This window comes from Mustela nivalis (assembly GCF_964662115.1).
Source record: "Mustela nivalis genome assembly, chromosome: Y".
NCBI classification, from domain to species: domain Eukaryota; kingdom Metazoa; phylum Chordata; class Mammalia; order Carnivora; family Mustelidae; genus Mustela; species Mustela nivalis.
In genome coordinates, this window is record NC_139041.1 from 31,442,474 (window position 1) to 31,464,018 (window position 21,545).

At 48.0% G+C, this 21,545-nt stretch overlaps 1 protein-coding gene across 1 annotated transcript in view; it reads left to right on the top strand.

Moving 5' to 3' along the window:
• The window catches only part of LOC309856939 (uncharacterized protein), a gene marked incomplete at its 3' end in the record, with an annotated part of 342,932 nt that overhangs the window by 182,098 nt on the left and 139,289 nt on the right, over nt 1-21,545 (top strand). Inside the window, exon 4 of the mRNA XM_082718744.1 lies at nt 3,380-3,492. Coding sequence (XP_082574870.1) covers nt 3,380-3,492 — 113 coding nt within the window. The remainder of the gene's footprint in view (nt 1-3,379; nt 3,493-21,545) is intronic.

Below are 21,545 nucleotides of genomic sequence, written 5' to 3' on the forward strand. Positions count from 1 at the left end.
GCCATTTGGGACGTTAATAATTATTAAATGTCATTAGGAGCATTGGCTATACAAAAGAGACTAATGGTGCCTTCCGGGCTACTGGAAAAGGGTATTTATTTTCCTAAAGCCAGGGGCTGAACTGAAAGGGCTGCCCTTTGGGACATGAGACATAATTACTGGTTGAGAAGAACCCCCGCAGGTGAGCCATTCAGGGGGCTGTGCACTGACTTGAACAGCATACTAGGAAGATAGCACAGAACAGAGCCTGGTCGGTCCCCAGAGTCACAGAGCTGGGTCTGCCAACAGGCTGCTTGCCAGGCCTGCTCTGCGTCTTAAATCCTCCTGTTCCTATCCTCGCCACTGACGTCCTGCTGGAAGAGTGCCTCTGGGTCTCTCACGGCCCCAGGAGAACCCCTAATCATACAGAGAAGACATGCTCTGAAAGAAGGCACTTCGGGGGAGCGGTGGAAAGCAGCACTCAGCTAGAAAGCGCAGAACCGAGTGTATTCGAGGCAAAGGCTGCACACGATTGGCTCCTGTGGTTGTCACCGCTTAGGGCGATCGCAGCACATACCAGTCGGCGGAGCGCTCAAACCCACTTCCAGTTACAAGGCACTGGGCAGAAAGGGCTCAGCTCAAATATATAGAAGACTTGTCTACATCCTCCTGGCCACCCCCCCACCCCCAACCCCGCGACAGAAAGCTATCTGGCCGAAACGCTTATCGCTCTGAAGTTTCCGGCACTGCTCCGTGTGAACAAGACGACGGCAGGCAGTGGAGTGCCTGGTGGTCTGTTCGCTTCCGGGCACCCCCTCAGTAAGGAGGCACCCGCTAAGGCCGTTTCACTGCCTAAACTTGTCCTGAGTAAATACGACTACAATCCCCATGATTCCATTACCACATACAACCGTCATCGCGTAACATGTGGGCACACAGCAAAGTGCACTTTTTTAAAGGGTTTATTTGTTTATTTGAGAGAGTGAGAGGGAGCACAAATGGGGGAAGGGGCAGAAGGAGAGGGAGAAGCATCTACGCGGGGCTCGATTCCAGGATCCTGGGATCCCTGACCTGAGCCGAAGGCAGACGCTTCACCGACTGAGCCCTCCTGTTGCCCCCCAAAATGCACTCTCAACCATACCTCCCTCCTGCTGTTTCGCATCACCAGCCACGGCACGTTTGGAACTAGTGTGGATGATGGGGACGTCTAAGCAGAAGGTCCCGAGTGAAGTTAAGGTCTATTTATCCTCACTGAAAAAACCTGGGACACCTATACATTCAGCCAGATCTCATGTTGCTCTTGTGGGAACAGGCTTCTCCTCCTGACTTGGTCCAGGGCATTTTACTTCATTCCTGCGGACACGTAGAGTCTTCTGTGCCCGTGTGCTGTCAGACTGTACCCTTCTGTAAACGTTTAATGAGAGCGGGGCACTCTTCGAAGGACTGCGGATAAAAGAAGGTTGAGATGGACAGAGCATCATCCCTGCTGAGCCCCCTTCTTCTGCTGAGAAAAAGAGTCTCATGAAGGGCTGGGAAGGTTTGCAGACTTCAAGAGCCTTTTTACTAGGGAGGGATAGAGATGTTATTCAGCTGGAAATCGCAGGGTGATTGATAACTGTACCCCAAGTAAACCTGGCCCATAATAGAAAGTCTCTGTTGAAAAGATGACGCATTTTACTGATGAGCCTTCTTGTCCCAGAGCGGGTGTGGAGGCTCCAGCTGGGAGGACATGTGAAAGGAACTGCCCACCAGCACAGAGCAGGGCAGTGCCCTCTGCTTCTGGGCAGCGTCAGCTGAGACAGCAGCCCAGCCCGGAGGGAAGCAGAATTCTCAGTGGGGTTTGTAAGTAACTCGGAGGTTCCTGAAATAAAGACCCGGATAATCAGCAGTGCCTTCTAATGGCTGAATCTTCAATGTGCAGGAGACCGGAAAGTAGGGAGTGCCAACTGTCCACTTGGGCATGTTTCCAGATTTCAGGGTTAGGGCTGTGATTGTCCTTTTATGTCCCCAAATGCACTCTGCATTGCCTCCATCCCCCACTCCACTCCTAAAAGTTGATGGCGCGGGACCACGGCAACTGGGTGCCTGCCCTTAGGCTTTACACTGGGTCTAGCTAAAGTGAGCCCGACAGGAGCCAAGACGGAAGGCGAGAGGGGCGTTTGTTCCCCCGAAACCTTCCCGCATGCGATCACCTTAGGCTAGCTGTGTTGCTCTGCTGAGGGTCATAGGTCATGTGATAGAGGTGACCTGCACCGTGCACCCGTACACTTTGCAATCAGCAAATAGACCAGCCTTCAATAAACCATTGCATCGTGCTGACTTGCTTTCTTCAAGGAGCTGCTCATCAGTGGGAGCCCTGCCTCTGTATGTTTGTCCCTGTAGCTCCTCCAACTGCCAGTCCTTCCCCTTTTCAGCAGCTTCCGCCTCCTGGTCTCTCTGTGGAACTCTCTATCCTCAGTACCTTCCTGTGGGTGGCTCCGTGCAGGCTTTCTGTGTGTAGTCAGACTTTCCAGGCTGTCCATCTAGAATCCCAGATGCCTGTCTAGAACAGCATCCCCAGACCATTCATAGTCAGCTGGCTGCTTCATCTGTTCATTTTTGCCATATCTCCTGCCTCGCCCTAAGGCAGTCTTGCCCACACCCTTGTCTGCTCGTTGGGGATCATCTTTCCTTCTTGAGGGCTTGTCCTTCAGGAGGTTTCTCTGGCTGGCTTCTCTCATTATGGGGCTCAGAATATTGGTGGGGGAGGTTTGCAGAGGGGCTCTAAATGTTGAGTGAATAAAACAAGCACTAACTACAGCAGTGGCCCCATCACACTGATGTTCGGTAATGGATCGCTGTTTCTCCAGGGTGGAAAATGTGAGATGGGTTACAAGGGAGAGGGGGATTAAAATGCCAGCATAGGAGGAACAGCAGACATGGCAAGGACAGGGGTATCTATGTGACTTGCTGTGGTTGGCAGATTTTTAAGACTGCCCCTCCCTTGTGCAGTCCCTTCCCCACCGAGGGCAGGTAGGAGCTCATTAGATAACCCTAAGTCATTTCCTTGATTATGTTGCCTTATATACGTAAAACACAGTATTGGGGCGAGTTAGGCTCCATTCACTTACACGTGACCTTCAAAAGCAGAGGTATGTTTCCAGCTGGTAGCGGAAGGAGAGGCAGAGATAGTTAAAGCATAAGAGGGACAGCAGATGCCTCTGGTGGTTTGGGGGAGTGGAGTGGCCATAGAGAAAGAGTCTGGGTGACCTCTAAGAGCAGAAATCTGGACTCTAAGAGCATGATCTCTGGCTAATGACAACCAGCAAGGAAATGGGGACCTCAGTCTTGCAACGAAAGGAACAGAATTGATAAAGCAACATGAAGGGTCCTGGAAATCAATCCTCTCTGAACATTCCAGGTAATGACAGCCCAGCCACATTGACCCTTTGGGACTGTCTTTGGGAGACAGCTTTGGGAGACCCACAGCAGAGAACCCAGCTATGCCATCCCGGACTTCTACCCCACAGATACGTGAGCTAAGAAATGGGTGTTTTAACCTGCCAAGTTGATGTCATTTGTTTTGTAGCATTAGCTAACTGATCTAGATCTGAAGCGAGTGGAAGGGCCATACTGCAGATGTGGTGGGACAGGGAAGAGAGGAAAGGAGGTGGGCGTGTGTTCTGCTGTGGTTGAGCGCATAGGGAGGGAGAATCACAGCCCCGCTTCCCTACCCTGGGTGATGCATGCTTGGTGACCATGGTGGTGCTGGTGGGCCCTTCCCATGTGGGTGCAGTACAGCTGGTGGCTCTCACCACTCATGCACAGATGTTCCTCCTGATATGCAGAAACACTTTCCTCATTAAAGCATCCTGGTCCTGGAGGGAGAGGAAGTGAAACAACACGAGACCTGTTTCTGGATCTGTCTGGATGGGAGGTTCAGTTGCATCATCTAGTGTGATTTGGGGCACATCAATAATACCGAGCCTCCGGGCCCTTATTCAGAAACTAGGGTTGCTAATGCATATTGTGTATCTTTGCTCAGAGAACTAACTGAATTAGAGATAAAAACTCATTGTCCTGGGCCTGACATACAACAGGTCCTCAATAAAGGCTATAAAACAAAGAAAGGAGAACATCCAGCAGTTGATGTAGCACATCTGTGTGAGTCTGCTCAGGCCACATTGCCACAGCCTGGTGAGCTCAAACAAAAGACATTTCTGTCTCTTCGCCTCTCTGGAGGCTGGGGGTCCGAGATCCAGGTGTGGGCAGGCCCGGATCCTCCTGAGGCCTCTCCCCTTGGTGTGCAGGCTCACACGTGCTGTGTCCTGACGTGGTCGTCCATCTGTGCCTGTCTGTGGCCTCATCTCCTCTTATTATAAGGGCCCCAGGTATGTGGGATAAATGTGCACCCTAGTGACCACATTTTACCTTAATTACCAATCTTAAAGGCCCCATCTCCAGATGCCATCACTTCCAATTCTGACACCCTGGGCATTAGGATTTCAACATGTGAATTGGGAGGGATACAGTTCAGCTCATAACAATATATGTAAATGAATTCTTTTAAAAAGTAAGGATGATTAATAAGATAATGATAATAAGATACTCTCAAAAAGTTGAAGGCAGTAAATCAGTACAGATGATTATATTTATATGGATCAAAGTCGAGCATTTTTTCCTTTAATATTTTCTTCACTGTTACTCATGAAACCATGTTACACATTCATGGAAAAGCCAGGCTTTTCAGTCCGCTCATATTAAAGCCAGGATAACAAATCCTTCTTTCTCTTAATTTTTTGTGCCTTTGGTATAAGTGGATGTGAAGGTGCTACATTTTAGATATCGCGACCTATTTGTCCACCGTGATGGAGTTAAGAGTTCGAGCACATTGCCTGGAGTTCAGAAGCGTGCAGTGACAGCAGAGCAGCAGTCTGGCGCTCTGTTTTACAGTTGTGTGACTCCGCGGGGTAACTCTCAGAGAATAACGGAGCTGTACCCTACACATTGGTCTGCCGTGAAAACTATGCCTTCTCACCTTTACAGTTTGGTAGCTCTTGGGGTGCCTGGGTAGCTCAGTGGGTAAAGCCTCTGCCTTCAGCTAAGGTCATGATCCTGGATTCCTGGGAGCGAACCCCATGTCGGGCTTTCTGCTTGTAGGGAGTCTGCTTCTCCCTCGGCTTGTGTGTGCTCTCCGTCTCTGTCTCTCTCTCTCTCTCAAATAAATAAGTAAAATCTTTAAAAATAAAATGAAATTTGATAGATCTTCGGCTTTCAGGTTAAATCTCATTCTATTTTGGGGGCAATCCTGATAGAAAAGGGTGCAATATGGATTTTTTTAAAGGCCTGTCCTAAGTACAGGAAACAAGGAAAGGAAAGCTATCCCCAGTGTTGTTTCTAACCAGGAAAAGGCGAAGTGTTCCCTCCTTACCTTGATAAGCTGTTAGCAATAGGTTACAGTCAGCGCCTCCTGTCATCGGCACTGGGACCAGGAACTGAGATGTCAGTGATGAAGCGTTTCCATGGGGATCCTGCCTGGCTTCATGGGTGTGAGCACCTTCTTCACGCCCACATTCAGGAATCATGGGTGGTGGTGCTGATGTGTTCTGCTGTGCCCTGTGGTGCCAGGCGCGAGCTGTGTACCTGGCTTCCCGGCAGAGCCTCCCATAAGCACACTGATTTCAGTGAGGGGAGTCCCCTGCTTGTGCTTTGTGCTCATTTCCACAAACAAGACCTGGCAGGATGCACACAGAGCCTGAGCGAGAATCTCTTTTGTTTTAACAAGACTCAGTAGCTGAAGCTTGCACGGGGAAGGTGAGCTCACTCGGCAGCCGGGGCTTGCACGGGGAAGGTGTGCTGGCTCGCTGCTAGCACCTGAGCCACATCTGCTGTGCAGAAGAGCAAGCCCAGGTGCAGTGCTCAGTAGCACTCCTGCAGAGGTCACCCCTCCATCTACCATCTAGGGAGGGTATGGAGCCCTTACCCCTCCTCATCTTTTCTTTGCTTTATAGGTGTTTGGTTGGCTATCCGTCGTTGATGCTCACAACAGTCTCTGTGTCGGCATTGGTTTGGGGATTAGATTAGTAACAGGCTTGTTCCTGGTTTTTGATGACTTTTCATCATCCCTTCCTAAATTGTTGTGGTTTATGTCCTAGACACAGCTGCTTCCTTGCTTGTTTTCCTTTTGATCAGACCACTGTCGATTAGGTGTAAGCACCCAGACAGACACAGTCCTAATGCAGCCTTCACGAATTCAAAGTCCCTGTCTTCTGGGAACATCTGTCTGAGCAAGACTGAGATCACCACTCCAAAGTTAACAGTTAGGGAACTAACCCGGGGTGTTTGCTGTCGCACCCCAGGGCTCATCTTACCTCCCTGACAGAGGTCTGACTCTTCTCACTCACAGATTAGGACACCAAAGGGTGCGAAAGCTACTAAAACAATCTCTGTACCAGGCCCAGCAGAGCTGGGACACACATCCAGTTTCCTCGGACCCCACGCTGAATGTCTCCATCAGCCCTGCACAAGGGGGGAGAGGACATGTAGAAACCACGTAGGTTTTTAGTGGGTTAGAAGACAGGGTACGTTTCTTCTTGTTGCTTCTCTTTGTCTCTTGTCTCCATCTCCATCCTAATTCAGGAGTCCTTATAGACATTGCCAGATGTCCCCAGTGCAGAGATCGCCCCCTCCCTCACCCAGCTAAGAACCACTGCCTTTGGGTATGGTAGGTCATGAGAAGGATGAAGTAAACACTGCTTCTTCCAGTTTGTTTCCAAGTCGGGCCTGTCGACCACTTGTGGTAGGCAGAATAATGCCCATCCTCTCCCCCAAAATATACGTGCAGCCTTATCACTGAGACCGGGAGAGTGTTGACTGCAGGGTCAAAGTGACTTTGCAGGTGTAAGTATGAGCCGGGGACCTTGAGATGGGGCCGTGATCCTGTGTGATGCAGGTGGGTCCGACGTAATCACAAGGATCCTTCTACAAGGAGGGCAGAGGAAGATTTGACTGCAGAAAAGGCATATCAGAGTGGTACAGAGTGAGAAAGCCTTTCCCAGCGGAGGCCAAAAATAGATCTGTGTGAGGACAGACGCAGTGCTGTCCGCGCTGGAGATGCACGGAGAGGACCATCAGCTGAGGGAGGCCAAAAGCCTCTAGAGGCTTGAGGAAGCACAGAAATAGATTCTCCCCTACAGCCTCCGGAAGGAAGGTCCTGAGAACACCTTGATTTTAGCCTGGGGAGGCTTTTGTCAGACTTCTGGCCTCCAAAAGCGAGAAGAAATTCATGGTATAAACCGTTTGGTTTCTGGCAATTTGTAATACCAAACCTCTGTCGGGTCCCCTGATGTGGGGCTACAAATCCATGTGCCTGGGGCTCAGAGCCAAAGACTCAGAACTTTCTGGACGTGGAGCCCATGCATCTGCATTCATAACCAGCACATGTCAGGTGACTTCTAGCACCCTAAGATCCGAGATACATGGAGGAAGTGTGTCTTCTCCACTTCCTCAGGAAATAGAGGTTTCTTTCTTTCTTTCTTTCTTTCTTCCTTTCTTTCTTTCTTTCTTTCTTTCTTTCTTTCTTTCTTTCTTTCTTCTAAGATTTTATTATTTATTTGACAGAGAGAGAAACAGCAAGGGCAGGAACAGGAGCAGGGGGACTAGGAGAGGGAATGCAGGCTTCCTGCCATTCAGGAGCCCGATGTGGGGCTCAATCCCAGGACTCTGGGATCGTGACCTGAGCCAAAGGCAGATGCTTAACAACTGAGCCACCCAGGTGCCCAGGAAATAGAGATTTCTAGAAAAATCTTTTAAACACTGTCATCATTTTTTCCCTAAAACTGGAAAAAAGAGAGAGAGAGAGAGAGAGAGAGAGAAAAGAAAGGGAGGATACGTATTTCCTCCCATGTTTAAATGAGAATTGTGTTGGCACACAGTGGACTTGACTGGTCTTGCAAAAGGAGCTGCCATTTTCTTTTTGTCTTGGGAGGCCTCGGATTCCTGGGACCGGGCAGCCCTGTCTGACGAGAGCTGCAGACTCAATATTCTGGGTGCTCGCGAAGCCCTGCTATGAAACAAATTTGGGTGAGTGTGTCAGTCTCCCGAAGGCCCCTGCTGTCACGGAGACCCCAACTCCAAACTGGACTTCAGAGATGACGTTTGGAAGAGCAACGCCGAGTTCCCCGCCACTGACCCGTCCCTGTCACCAAAGATCAGATCAGCTTTCACAACCCGTGTTGTCACTTTTCAAAATGCACCTCTCCCCCTGATGTGGTTACTAGATAGGGACGCACAGCTGACATTTTGTCCTGACCCCAGCTTGAAGCAGGAATCCACGTGTGGAAGACTGCACACCACGTTTGCCAGATGATAAATGACTCCCTTCCCACTGGAGAGGCGAAAGCACGGAGTTACCCCTGAGATTTTATTACATTTAATGGGGAAAAGCAAAGAGAGCCTTGGAGAGCAGCTCCGGGGTGGGGCGCGATGGGGGTTATTTTAGTGCAGGTGTAGGCTCAAAGATGGCAGGAATAAAGGAGACTTTAGTCTTTCTCCCTTCTCGTCTCTGTGTGTAGGTGTGGCAGGGCTTTCATTTTCAAAATAAGGATTTTTTTCATGCAATTATATCCCTAAAAATAGTAGTATAAAACTCACTACTTCACCAGAAGAAGTAAAGTTTAACAAGGTGTTTCTGAAACTAGTTTCCAAAGAATGATGATGCCTCTGTTGTGACATAAGTGCATTTTCAGCAACTCTGTAAGGAATCGGTATTAATCAGTCCGGCACCAGGAAGGGGATTTTTTTTTTTTTTAAAGATTTTATTTATTTATTTGACAGAAATCACACGTAGGCAGAGAGAGAGAGAGGAGAAAGCAGGCTCCCCACTGAGCAGAGAGCCCAATGCAGGACTTGATCCCAAGACCCTGGGATCATGACCTGAGCTGAAGGCAGAGACTTTAATCTGCTGAGCCACCCAGGTGCCCCCAGGAAGGGGGTTTATACAGAGATTGGATTTTTACCCTTTCAGATACCATGGTTTTTTGTTGTTTTTTGTTTTTCATTTTTTTGTTTTTATAGCTCTTCACATGGTTCCCCTGGAAATTCTTGTAGGTTTAGTATCAATTTATTAAAATTACATACTAATGGACATGAGGGTAACGGGTTTTCACCTTTTATTTCCTGCTGTTGAAGAAAATACTAAAAACTCCCATGGAAATCTCAAAAATTCAAACTAGAATTACCACACAATCCAGCAATTCTAAGTTCATATCCAAGAAAGCAGAACACAGGGACTCAGATACTACGTCTGGACGTACACGGCAGCATTATTGCCAGGAAGCAGAAGGTGAAATACCGCCGATGTCCACCGGCGGATGCACGGATCAATGAAGTGTGAGCTCCGCGCACGGAATGCAGTCAGTGTTCGGGATGAACTTCTGACGGAGGCTACCCGGGGGACACACACCCTGATGACGTTTCAGTACATGGATCAGCCGAACACAGAAGTGCTGTGTGACGCCACTTCTAGGAGGTACTTTGAGCGGTCACATCCGTATAGAAAGAAAGCAGGATGGTGTCACCAGGGGCCGTGGGTCGGGGGTGGGGTTGTCATTGAGGGCAAGGGCAAGTAGTGTTTCAGCGTAGGAAGGTGAAACCCTCTGTGATGTGATGGTGATGTGCATAAATGGTTCATGCCGCATCATGGCAAGTTTAATGGTATGCATACTTTGCCACAAAAAAAAAATCTTTAAAGAGAGATTGAAGATTTGGGTGATGAGAAAATTCTGGAAAAGTGGTGGTTGCGCAGTCGTGCAATAGTACCACTGAATGGCACACTTAAAAATGGCTGAAATGATATATTTTACATGACTTGTGTGTCTTTGCACAATAATAACAAAATCCTGCTGAGCCATGCATCCCTTTGTCGCCGGGCTCCGGTCTGTACATCGGACATCGTGCTCCTGCGTCCCTGGAGAAACGCTCACTGAGTGTAACGCGAGGGTTGCCCGTGTCGGGCCGTCCTGAGGCTGGAACCCTAGTGTATGGAAGGCAGAAGCCTCGTTCACTTGACCAAGGATGTTGACAGGACCTCAAGCATGTCCCTGTCCTTTGGGGGAAGTCTCGGTCGTGCCGTGCTTAGTCTCAGGGAAGCCGCGCAGGTCCGTGCCCTGTCCCGCACCAGGGGTCCTTACCTCACCGCGAGCAGTTGGAAGGCGTGGGTGCCCATGCGGCACCGCCTGTGCAGGCTGGACCGTGAGAGCATGAGTAGGGTAAATCCGGTAGAAGGGCAGCCAGACAGAGAAGGAGAAGCCAACATATGTCGACACATAAAGTGTCTTCAGGCGCTTCTGTGTTTCCAGGGAGCTTTGGGAGCTCAGACACGATCATCTGGAGGATGGTTTTCCCGTTCCTCTGCTTGCTGCAGAGCCGAGAGGCCCTGGCGCTGTGTTCTATTCTGCCCTTGCTTAAATGTACCTATTTATGGCTCCTTTGATCATAATCCCAAGCACGATCTTCCTGCTGGACGTCAATATCGCCCATCGATTGTGCCGTCCGTAGGAAGCATTTTCTTTTCCTCTATTTGCCAGTCTAATTTGCTTGTTCATCATCCGCTCTCTCTCGTGCTTCATGAGGAAAGAGCACGCGGGATCCTAGTTTACCATCATTCTTCTTTACTCTTCGTACGCCTGCCACGTTTGATAAAACAGTCTTGACTCCTAAACGTTCTGAGTGCAAAGACCCAAATTTTGACACGTTTCCTCTACTCATGTCTCTTGAAGCTCCTTGTTTTTGAGCTGCATTGACCTAACTCTACCTCTTCATTAAGATATGACTGTTCAGAACAGCGGCCCCTGGGTAGCTCCGTCGGTCAAGCATCTACCTTCATCTCGGGTCACGAGCCTCGTATCGTTGCCTCCCTGTCCAGCAGGGAGCCTGCTTCTCCCTCTCCCTCTCCCCTTCCCTGGCACTTGTGCTCTCACTCTGTCAAATAAAAAAATCTTTAAAAAAATAGAATAAAATACGATACATTCAGGACGTTTGTTCCCCATCTTCGGCTCCTTAACCAAAGGTACCAGTTTCTCAAAAAGCAGCCATTCCAGGGAGAGATGGTTGTAGGATGGTTGTAGGGGAGTTATATAAGGAGGAGGTTCATTAAGGCATGGCATGTACAGCCGTAGTGTCTCTGAGTTTTTCTATACCCTTCCATTAATAGGGTCCAACACCTGGAACACATTTTGGATCTTGCCAAGCCAGTGGTTTCTTTGGGCTTTTAGTTACTGGCTGTTTTTCTCGAGTACTCCTGGGCTTTATTCCTTCAATTATTCTCTTCTGGGTTAAGTTTTATCAGGTGGCTCGTTCACAGAGCCCTATTAGATTACTCTGTGTTTTATGTTCCTCCATAATTTTTATTAACTTAATAAATTTTCATCAGCAACTTTTACTACCTGTGTACTTCCCTTGTCCCTGAAGTCATTCATAAATACGTCAGGCAGCGTGCGTGTTCCCCGATGCCCCTGTCAAGCATCATGCGGATGGGAGATCTGTGTGTTTACCTGGCGGGTCCGAGACGTGAGTCCTTGCTGATGTTTACACGCAGTGCCTCCATTATTCAGGGCTGATGGCCCAACAGTGCCTAGAGCATCTGATTTCCTTCTCTTCTACCAATCTCCCCAACCTTTCAAAATTATTTTGTTGTACGCGACTCCATTTTCAAAGGGCAAATGAAGGGAGAAAAATGCATCTGGGCTAGGACAAAAGCGAGGAGACAGTGGGGCCCTTGTCTAAGGTGCAAAACTTAAGGGTCTACCAAAAACACTCAGGCATCAGGATTTGTAACATTAGGGGCTCCTGAGTCACTCAATTGGTTAAGCGTCGGACTCTTGATTTTTGCTCAGGTCATGATGTCAGGATTGTGAGATCGAGCCCCACATTGGGCTCTGCGCTCAGTGTGGAGTCTGCTTAAGATTCTCCCTTCCCCCCTCCACTGGCCTCTCCCCCCCACTCACATGCACACGTGTGGGTGCCCACTCTGTCTCACACACACAAACAGATACGTAACATACATAACATTGTAGTGCAGTATGTTCAGAAATTGAGTTGGTAAAGCTATGCCTGTGGTCTGCCTGCCGGTTTTTGTAAATAACATTTTATTACAGAAATGATTAGGGTTTTCTGCCTTTATTTACAATGCTGGGGTTTTTGGATTCATTTTAATTTTTAAAATACTATATTGCAGTAGTAATTTTCTTGAGAACTAAGCTCTTCACTGTTGCCTTAGACTTGGGGCCAGAGGCTGGGTTCATCCCTCAGCTAGTCCTTACCTTGCAGTAAATGCTGCCAGGACCCAGAACAAAAAGTCAATAACTTTCAAAAAGAAAAATGAACATTCAGTAGCTTTTAAAGGATTTGCAAAATTCTCTTTGATGTTTATCAGCATAGCTAGACTTGACAGTGGGGAGTTATAAGGGGGGTATGGTTTTTTGGGGGTGGTGGTGAAATTCTTTAAAATTGATTGTGGTGGGGCTGACTCAGTGGGTTAAGGCCTCTGTCTTCAGCTCGGGTCATGAGCTCAGGGATCCTGGGATCGAGCCCCGAGTGGGGCTCTCTGCTCAGCGGGGAGTCTGCTTCCCTTCCTCTCTGTCTGCCTCTCTGCCTACTTGTGATCTCTCTCTGTCAAATGAATAAGTAAAAAATTTTTTAAAAAAATAAAATCGATTGTGGTCATGGCTGCAGAACTCTCTGAACACATTAAACCATTGAACTGTGCACCTTACCTGGGGAAATGGTATAGATGTGAGAATTATATCTTAGTAAAACTGCTACAGACCCCAAAAACCAGAAAAAGAAATCCAAGCAAACAAAAAAGAGTCAGTTGGATCATGTTTATGTTATTTCAAGGACTGCTCAGTGCCCTTTGTGCCGTAGGGACCCAGTGGCTCCTCTTGTTTAAAATTCTTCTGTGGGGCTCCCTGGGTGGCTCAGTGGGCTAAGCGTCTGCCTTCAGTTCAGGTCATGATCCCAGGGTCCTGGGATGGAACCCTGCATCGGGCTCCCTGCTCCGTAGGGAGTCTGCTTCTCCCTCTGTCTGCAGCTCTCCCTGCCCGTGCTCCTCCCCCCAATCCCCTTTATTGGCAAGTAAATAAATTATACCTTAAAAAAGATACAACTGTTTTCAGGACATTTGTTCCCCTTCCTGGGCTTCTTAATACAATGTAAGTGGGTTTTTTTTTTGGGGGGGGGTGGGTTGTGTTTGTTTGTTTTGTGTTTTTAATGCCAGCATGTTGTGGGGAGATTGTGGAAGGGGAATCAGGTAAGGAGGAGGTCCATTATAGGTCATTAAGGATTGCTTGATACACTTTGAATAAATTCCGTGTTTAAACCATTACACAATACACAAAGAAGCAAGCTCAGTGCCTGTCTTCCCTGGAAACTCACCGGTCCGCCAGTTCCCACACTCACCTGATGTACCCAGGACCCCTGGGATGCCTACCCTGACCCGAGTTGCTACTCTAGGTCTGGGACGGGGGGGCAGGAGAGGAACGGTGGACGTCTCTCCCCAGCCTCTTTCCATAGCCTGCCCTAGCAGGGACTGGCAGTAGAACTTCCCCAGAGCATATTTGACTTGAGAGGGACCTTGGTGGCTCATCGCACCTGTTTGAGGTGAAGACACCAGTGTCCGGGGGGAAATGGCAGCGTGCCGGCGGCGTTCCGTGGCAGTGCGTTGGGGAAGCTCCGTGGATGTACAGTTGCGCGTCGCTTGTCTGCTTCTACCGGAAGAATTAAGGCTGGGGAGAAGGATCGGAGGGGAACAGTATTTGTTGAATTCCTACTCGATCATAGGCGTGGTCTAGGACTTTCCTTTCGCTCTGCCATCTTCGGTTAGATCTTCAGCGGTCTTTCACGTGCCCAACGGAAGCTGACTTGATGAATGACCGACCTGTAAATGTTTCTTTGTCCGTGTGTTTTAATACTTTGAAGATGAGTTTTTTTGTGGTGAAAAATGTAGAAATATTTGATGTTATTTTTAACATCAGGGATAACCATATCAGGATTCTAGGTGTATGTAAGCTTTTCCAGGAAGCTTCAGAAAATCTTTGGACATTAACTTTTTCTTCGGAAATTTCGGGGGGGAAAAAAATCCATGGTGATTTATTTTATTTGTATGTTCACTTTCTTGTTTTCGGCTTGATAGAGAACTGCTCCTTTTCCTTCAAAGTGACCGTTCTTTTTGAGGGGTGTACTTGCCCAACCCTGTTGAGTGACTTGAGTATATAAATAAATATCTGAGTTTGAATAAATATCCATTTAACACTGATGGTGATGATGATAAGTGTTTGTTGAGTGTTTTCTCTGTGTAGGCCAGAGTCTCTCTGTCATGCCGTCAGTGACATCTGGGAATGGGTGATTCTTTGTCGAGGGGCCTGTCCTGTGCATTGTACGAAGTTTAGTATAATCCTTGGCCTTTCCCCAGCAGACGCCCATGGTACTTCCCTCCGTTGTGATGAGTGAACATGTCTCCACACATCGCCAGCTTCCTGTAGGGGTAGACTTGCCGTGCTAGGGGGCCACCGGTGTGGGTACTGACCTCAGTACTAGGGTAGCATCGTTTCGTTAACTCAAATGAAGTTACCCCAGTTTTAAAGTACGAAACAGTTAAATCCTGCAGAACTGGGTCAAGGTCCCTAAGCCCGCACATGTGGGACCTTCACTGAAGGGCGCTACGCCGTCCTAATGTAGAAGAGTAAGTGTGGTGATTAGAAAGCCTGGATAATGGGAAAATTAAATATGCATTTCATATATAGCACAGTAACACCACTACTTGGTAATCTATCCTAGGGAAATGAAAACTTACATTCCCACAAAAACTGGTACCCAGATGTTCCTAGCAGCTTTGTGATAAGCAAAAGCTGGAAACAGCCCAAATACACTGGAACCCGTGAATGGGTTTTAAAAAGTTGCTTGGAGGGAGATAGCCTTTGAGAGGCTCGTCCATTGTTGGCCCAGTTTTGGTCTCCCTGACATAAATTCCTTTCCTCTTTCTCTCTCTCTTTCTCTCTCTCTCTCTCATACACACACACACACACACACACACACACTCGTTGGTTGGATACAGTTGTTTACTACTCAGTAATACAATGAAACCTATTGACACATGCAGCAACCTGGGTGAATTCTAGATTTTTCATCTTTCATGAGAGAGAAGCCAGTTTCAAAGAATGATGGATACTATGATTCCATTTATTTGACATTCCCAGAAACACAAGCCATGAGTGATGAGATCAGTGGTTGCCAGGGGTAGGGAGGGGGGTCACTATGAAGGAGTAGCAGGAGAGGGTGTCTGTCCCTGGCAGCTACTAAAACATGCAGGCAAAACTCTCGTCTTATTTTGATTTTTTCTTAGCTCCTTCCGGCAGTGCATGTGCATTTTAGTTTATCTTTCTCACTTGCAGAGCCATGTCTGCTTCAGGAAGTGTAGATTTATGCTGTGCTATGGCAGGGGTTAGCAGACAAGCACAAATGGGCCACATAAGGCCGGCCATCTGTGTTTGTAAATAAAGTTTTATTAGAACACAACCATATCCACTCGTTTATGTATTGCCTCTAGCTGCTTTCCTGCTATACCAGCAGAGCATTTACTGTTTATCCCTTAACAGGAAAAGTTCACCAACCCCTTGCCTATAGTATCACCTAAACCAAAGAGTAGATCTTTGTATGGCTTCAGTACAGTAAAACAACAATAAGAAAAACGCTTAGATTGTCTAAAAGAAGATTTTAAAATAATTGTCTGAGTTCTGTACCTTGTGTACACTGCCCACCCCAAATAATCAGTGTCCTCTCTTTCCTTTCCTTCATAAATGTAATTTCTTTTTTTTTTTTTAAGATTTTATCTTATTTATTTATTTGAGAGAATGAGAGAGAGAGAGAGAGGGCATGAGAGGGGAAAGGTTAGAGGGAGAAGCAGGCTCCTCACTAGGCAGGGAGCCCGATGTGGGACTCGATCCCGGGACTTTTTTTTTTTTTTTTTTAAGATTTTATTTATTTGAGAGACGGAGATCACAAGTAGGCAGAGAAGCAGGCAGAGAGAGAGGGGGAAGCAGGCTCCCCGCTGAGCAGGGAGCCCAATGTGGGGCTCGATCCCAAGACCCTGAGATCATGACCTGAGCCGACGGCAGAGGCTTTAACCCACTGAGCCACCCAGGTGCCCCAAAGGTAGTTGTTTAACCATCAGAGCCACCTGGGCCTCTGGGTGGTATAGCTCATTAAGCATATGCCTTTGGCTTAGGTCCCGATCTCAGGGTCCTGGAATCCAGCCCTGCATCAGGATTGCTGCTCAGGAGGGCGCCTGCTTTTCCCACTTTCTTGCACCTTCCCCCTGCTTGTGCTCTCTCTGACATGTAAATGAATAAAACCTTATCAAAAAATTGAAAAAGTAAATGGCCTCTACCTTTTGGCACTACGCATTTTATTTGCAACAAGATAATTTGCTCTCACTAGTAAGAGGTGAGAGAAAGCATAAATAAATGTAATCTAAACATGACCTTGAAACATATGTCAGCTCTCTTCCAGCTGTCCCTAAGTTGGCAAGAAAAATCTTATCTGCGAAAAGGAATTACTTTTATTTTATAATTCTCTCCTCATCTGGCTCTTAATTGGTACAACCGTTTATTATTTTCTGGATGAGTCAGAACTTAGGAGGAGGAGGGAGAGAGACAGAAGAAGCTGGTGACACGTGTGACTTGACAACCACTCTTTCTTTAGTACCCGAGACTAGCGTACATGGGTATTTATGCAATATATACATTTCTGTTCATGCATTTGAAATACCTTTAAAAATATTCTTCTGAAAGGTCAGGGAAAGTAGCATTATTTATTGGCATTAAGTCTTGGTATCTATTTTTTATTTGTCCCCATGGTGTCCAGAGTTATAATAAGTATTTATGATTCACAGGCCCATTTACAATCGCCAGTTCTTTCTTTTTAACCTTTATGAGTCAGTGTGGTTTAGAAAAACAAAAATCATCCTTGTTTTTTTCTGACAGCCTTCCTATACTGATCAAATGTGGCCAATGCCATTTCTGAGGACCAGTTATGAGTCACTTTCAAGCCAATGTAAAATGTCTTAATGGAAACGTATTTTCACTTCTGTTATTTCAAATGGAATTGGAACACCGTGTGGCCCTTTCTCATGTCCTGTCATTTCCTCTTTGTTTGAAAATAAAAGATAAAACCCATCAATTCACTTCGATTTAAAGCATGTCAAATACATAAGCTGTAGACTTTTAGTATTAGAGATAGCGTACCTTTATAACTGCAGGCATTAGAGAGTAGGAAAATACCATGAGCTCAACACTTAACCTCCTGCAGACTTGGCAATCAGTTCTTTATACGTATTATCTCACTTAAAATAACTCTGTGGGTACAATACTACATTTCCGAGAAATGGCTCAGAGATGATGAGTGATTTGTACAAGGACAATTACCTTGCTCATTGTCTGGCATCTTTTCACTATCCCAGCCTCTTGCTGAGACTCTGAGATAAACTGCCATGGGGGGAACTGGCTGGCAGGGTACTTCCATCCTGAAGCAGGTTCAACAAGTAGGTAGCGTGAGAGCATTAGCGTGGCCCCTGGGGTCATTCCCTATGGCCATGTAACACAGTTCCCACTAAAAGTACTTGAAGAATGGGCCTCCAGTGACTTTTTGGGTAAGCACCAGGATTATGACTATTACTCAACAAGTATTTTTTTGAGCTGTGTCAGCTCTCTGTTGTCCTTGGCCCTGAGAAGGGTTCAGAAAAACATAGTCCTGGTCGTGTAGAAACTATTTTGGGGCAAATTTGCCCTTTATGGTTCCATCACACAACTGCGTCTTTCTCTGGTTTGCACACTTAATGACTAGTAGGTGTTGTGTTTCTGCGTTGGGAGCTGGGAACGCAGTGGTGAACTTGTCCCCATAGGGCTTGTCTTTGAGCAAACACACAGTCTGTAAATACCGGACTCATAGACAAGGAGTCACAGCCTGATAGATGTGTTGAAGGGAATAAACACCATGACAAAGACCAGCTCATGGGGGACAGCATGCTTTAGATGGGCATCTAAGGAAGGAGGTTGTTCTGAAAAAGCGTCAGTTAGGAGGGAGTCCGGAGGTCTTTGGATTTCAGGATGACCACCATCCACTCTTCTCCGTGCGTGTGAGACTCCCTCATGAAGAAGGGTCCATTCCTTCATCCCTTTCAGTGGGGCTGGCTTGTGCTTGCTTTCATCGATAGAATGGAGCAGAAGTGACATTCTAGGATCTCTGACCCCCGGTCCGAGTATTCTTTGCAGCTTCTACTGGAGCAGCTGTTTCTTTTCCTCGGTAAGGCAGTCCTGTAGGCAGTTTGACCATTCCCGGGCTGCTGGGCTGTGAGGAAGCCTAGGGGTGCTGTATGGAGAGAGAGAAAGTGATGCTGGCTGGCCCCCAGCCATTTCATCCATCCCAGTCCAGGCATTACAGCCCCAGTAAACACTACACAGAGAACCGAGACCCCTGACCTGTGGCCCATGCCACCTGCAGCTGTTTGAGCCGCCCCCGCCAAAACCCCAGATATCAGAGCCCAGAAACAGGCCGTCCCTTCTGACCTCTGCTTGAATTCCTCCTGACCTACAGAATCATACATCTAATGCAGTGGCTGCTGTATTAAGCCACTAAATTTGGAGCAATTTGTTACATAGCAGTAGGCAACCAAAAAGCTAACTGTGAGAATGTGTAGTCACGACTGCTGTATATTGTCCAAGAGACTAAATATCGGCTCTCCAGGGGACTCTTCATACCCTTGAAAAGCTCACCTTCTCACAGCGGGAAGGAATGGCAATGTATTATAATTGTGAAATTAGAGCATGGACTAGAGAATGGTACATGGCATGACAGGTAATTACCAAGGACAGGCACCGAATTTAACGAAAAGTAAGTGATGCTCTATTTACAAGGAAGAACTGATCCAGAAGACAAGACAATGATGAAGACAGAGAGGGGGAAAAAAAAACAACCCATAAGAACACAAGACTTCGCTCTATGGTGCTAGTGGGAATTTGCAAAACCAAAAATAACTGGAAAAAAAAAAAAAAGAAGTAAGTGTTTGTAATGTGTGTTATTCTGAGTGTGCCGGCAAGCAGACATTGGGGCAGCATTAGACTCTCTGGGATCTTACTGGAGGACACGCCCATGTGGAAGGAAATTGAGGAGAAGAGATTCTGGGCCTCAATAACATCTGACCCCAAATGAAGGAGGAAGAAGGTTGGGCGGAAGCCTCATAGATGGCGATGAGCTCTTAGGAAGTTTTTTCGGCCAAGCCTTTGGGGAGTCCTGGAGCCCAAAAGCAGTGCCATATCTCCCAGCAGTGGGTCTGGGTCAGTATCTCCGTGGTGCTGGTGCTGAATCACCCGTGGGGAGCAGCGCCTGGGAAGCTCAGTGCAGACACCGCGGGCTTGTGCGGCTGGGGCTCTCTCCCAATGAGCTCACTGAGGCCCGTTCATGGCCGTCGTCTAATGAACAAGGGTTGGCTTCTGGAGCCGCTGGGGGAGGGGAGGGCATTAAATCGTGACAGGACCAGATGCAGCTGCGGAAGGACCCATCTCCAGCTGTGCGGAGACTAGATTCGAAGGAGAAAAGTCTGGAGTTCATGGAAATCAACAGAGTGGTTTTCAGCAATAACTTGATGAAAGTATGAATGTCGTATGTGACTACAGTGAATGATTTAAGACGTGTGTCCGAGACAGACTTAGGTGGCTTGTGATCAGTTTGCGGAGGTCAGGGGATGAAGAGAAAGAGAACAGCGATGGTCCTTCATACCCAATATCAGCATAAGGATTGTGGACTCTCGCAACAGACCCCTGTAGGGGCAGGGACTGGACGGATGACCGTTTGCTTTAAGGACACGGTGATGGAGCGCCCGGGAGTTGTGGAAATGTGGTGTGGAGGTGAAAGGAGATGGTGGGACTGGAGAGGAAGAGCCAGGAGCCAGGGACAAACATACTAACTGGGACGTGGGAGCAGAGGGGTGGCCTGCGGTCAAGACTCCAGGAGACCCGTGGCATGTCCAGCCTGCTGAAACGCGGCCGGCAGCTGCCCTTGGGGTTGAATGGGAAGGAACCAACAGAGTCCAAGTTGAGCAAAGGAGAGGTTTTGCAGAGAAGAACTAAGCAGAGCCACCTGAAAGCTTCGAGAGGAGATGATAGCCGAGCATTCACCGCACTTAGCAGCCGGCAGGTGAGCAGATATGGGGTGAGCAGCTGTTCTGTGCAGAGGTCAACTGTGGGTCCGTAGCCACATGCCACATCCCACGCCCCCCACTGACCACTGAGGACACCACCCTTCCTGCTTGCCTGGGCTCCTTCCCCATCAGCAGAGTTAGAGGTCCTGTTCAGACGCAGCAAACGGTTTGTAGTCTGCACTGATGTTTTGCTTCCCCGTAATATTTAATGACCTTCACGTGAGCATGTTATGCACTGTTGCACATGGGTTAGCTACTGCCCGTGTGCAGGGAAGCACGCTTCATAGAATTACTTCTTTTGTCTTAATTGTCCAAAAGTGAAATGGGTCACTGAGCCTTGAAAACCTTCCGTCTCTTGTTACAGCTATTAAATCTACACTTTCCGTGAATGGAGAAGCACACAGTGGCGAGTTTTAGAATATGCTCTTTGTATGTGTTCCGTAGGGAAACCCACTGTAGCTCGGGCAACCTGCCCTGGTTTGTGCAAACCCATCAGGAAAAAGCGTGTGTTGCTGGCCGTGTGCCCACGCTCTTACAAGGTCATGCCCTGCTCTTGCCTCTTCTCGGCACAGACAGTGTGACACGTCTGCCTTTGCTGTGCTCCTGCTGTAAGCAAGTCCCCTGGGCTCTCGGAGAAATTTAGCTCAAGGTAGACTTTGGGTTGTCGTGGGTTTTCCCCACGCCTCTGACGTGCAGTTATTTCATTTTCTAATTATCCTCATGGTTGAATAGATAGTGTGGCAAGGGCTCTCAGTCTCGGCACACTGGGTCTCGAAATACAGTTTAGAAGAAAAGAAGAAATTTAGCAACTGACATCAAATGCATCACGGCAGGCCTCACATTCAAGGAAAAGGTGGATGAACCTCAGGTGTTTTGCAGAGACGAGCAGCGAGCGCAGCGTGGGCTCGAGAACCCGTAGACAGGCTGGTCGTGGTTCGTGCCCTCCACTTGCACGCTGTCTGGAGGACTTGCACACAGTGCCCGATGGGGGACGGGCACTGAGGAACCTGCAGTCAGTGCCCTCCTAAGAATGGCGTCACCACTGCCGAGCTAGCCCTGTGGCATCAGTTACTTCGTTCTGGATCCTTCCGACTTCATTTCTGACCTGTTTCGTTTTGGCTTCTCTTCCGCAGGAAGTGGCCAGTCGGTGGGTTGCTCCTCCCCCTCTCCTTTCTTCCCAGGAAAACCGTCTCAGGAACAGAATGTGCAGCTGCACCGGGCTCATCTTCCCCTGGGCCGTTGGCATTTGGAGACACTGATGTCTCCATCCATTTCTCTCAGTGGCGTTTCTGGCTTGCGGTGCTGCGGGAAGAGCAGCAGTTCCCCAGTAGGGAAG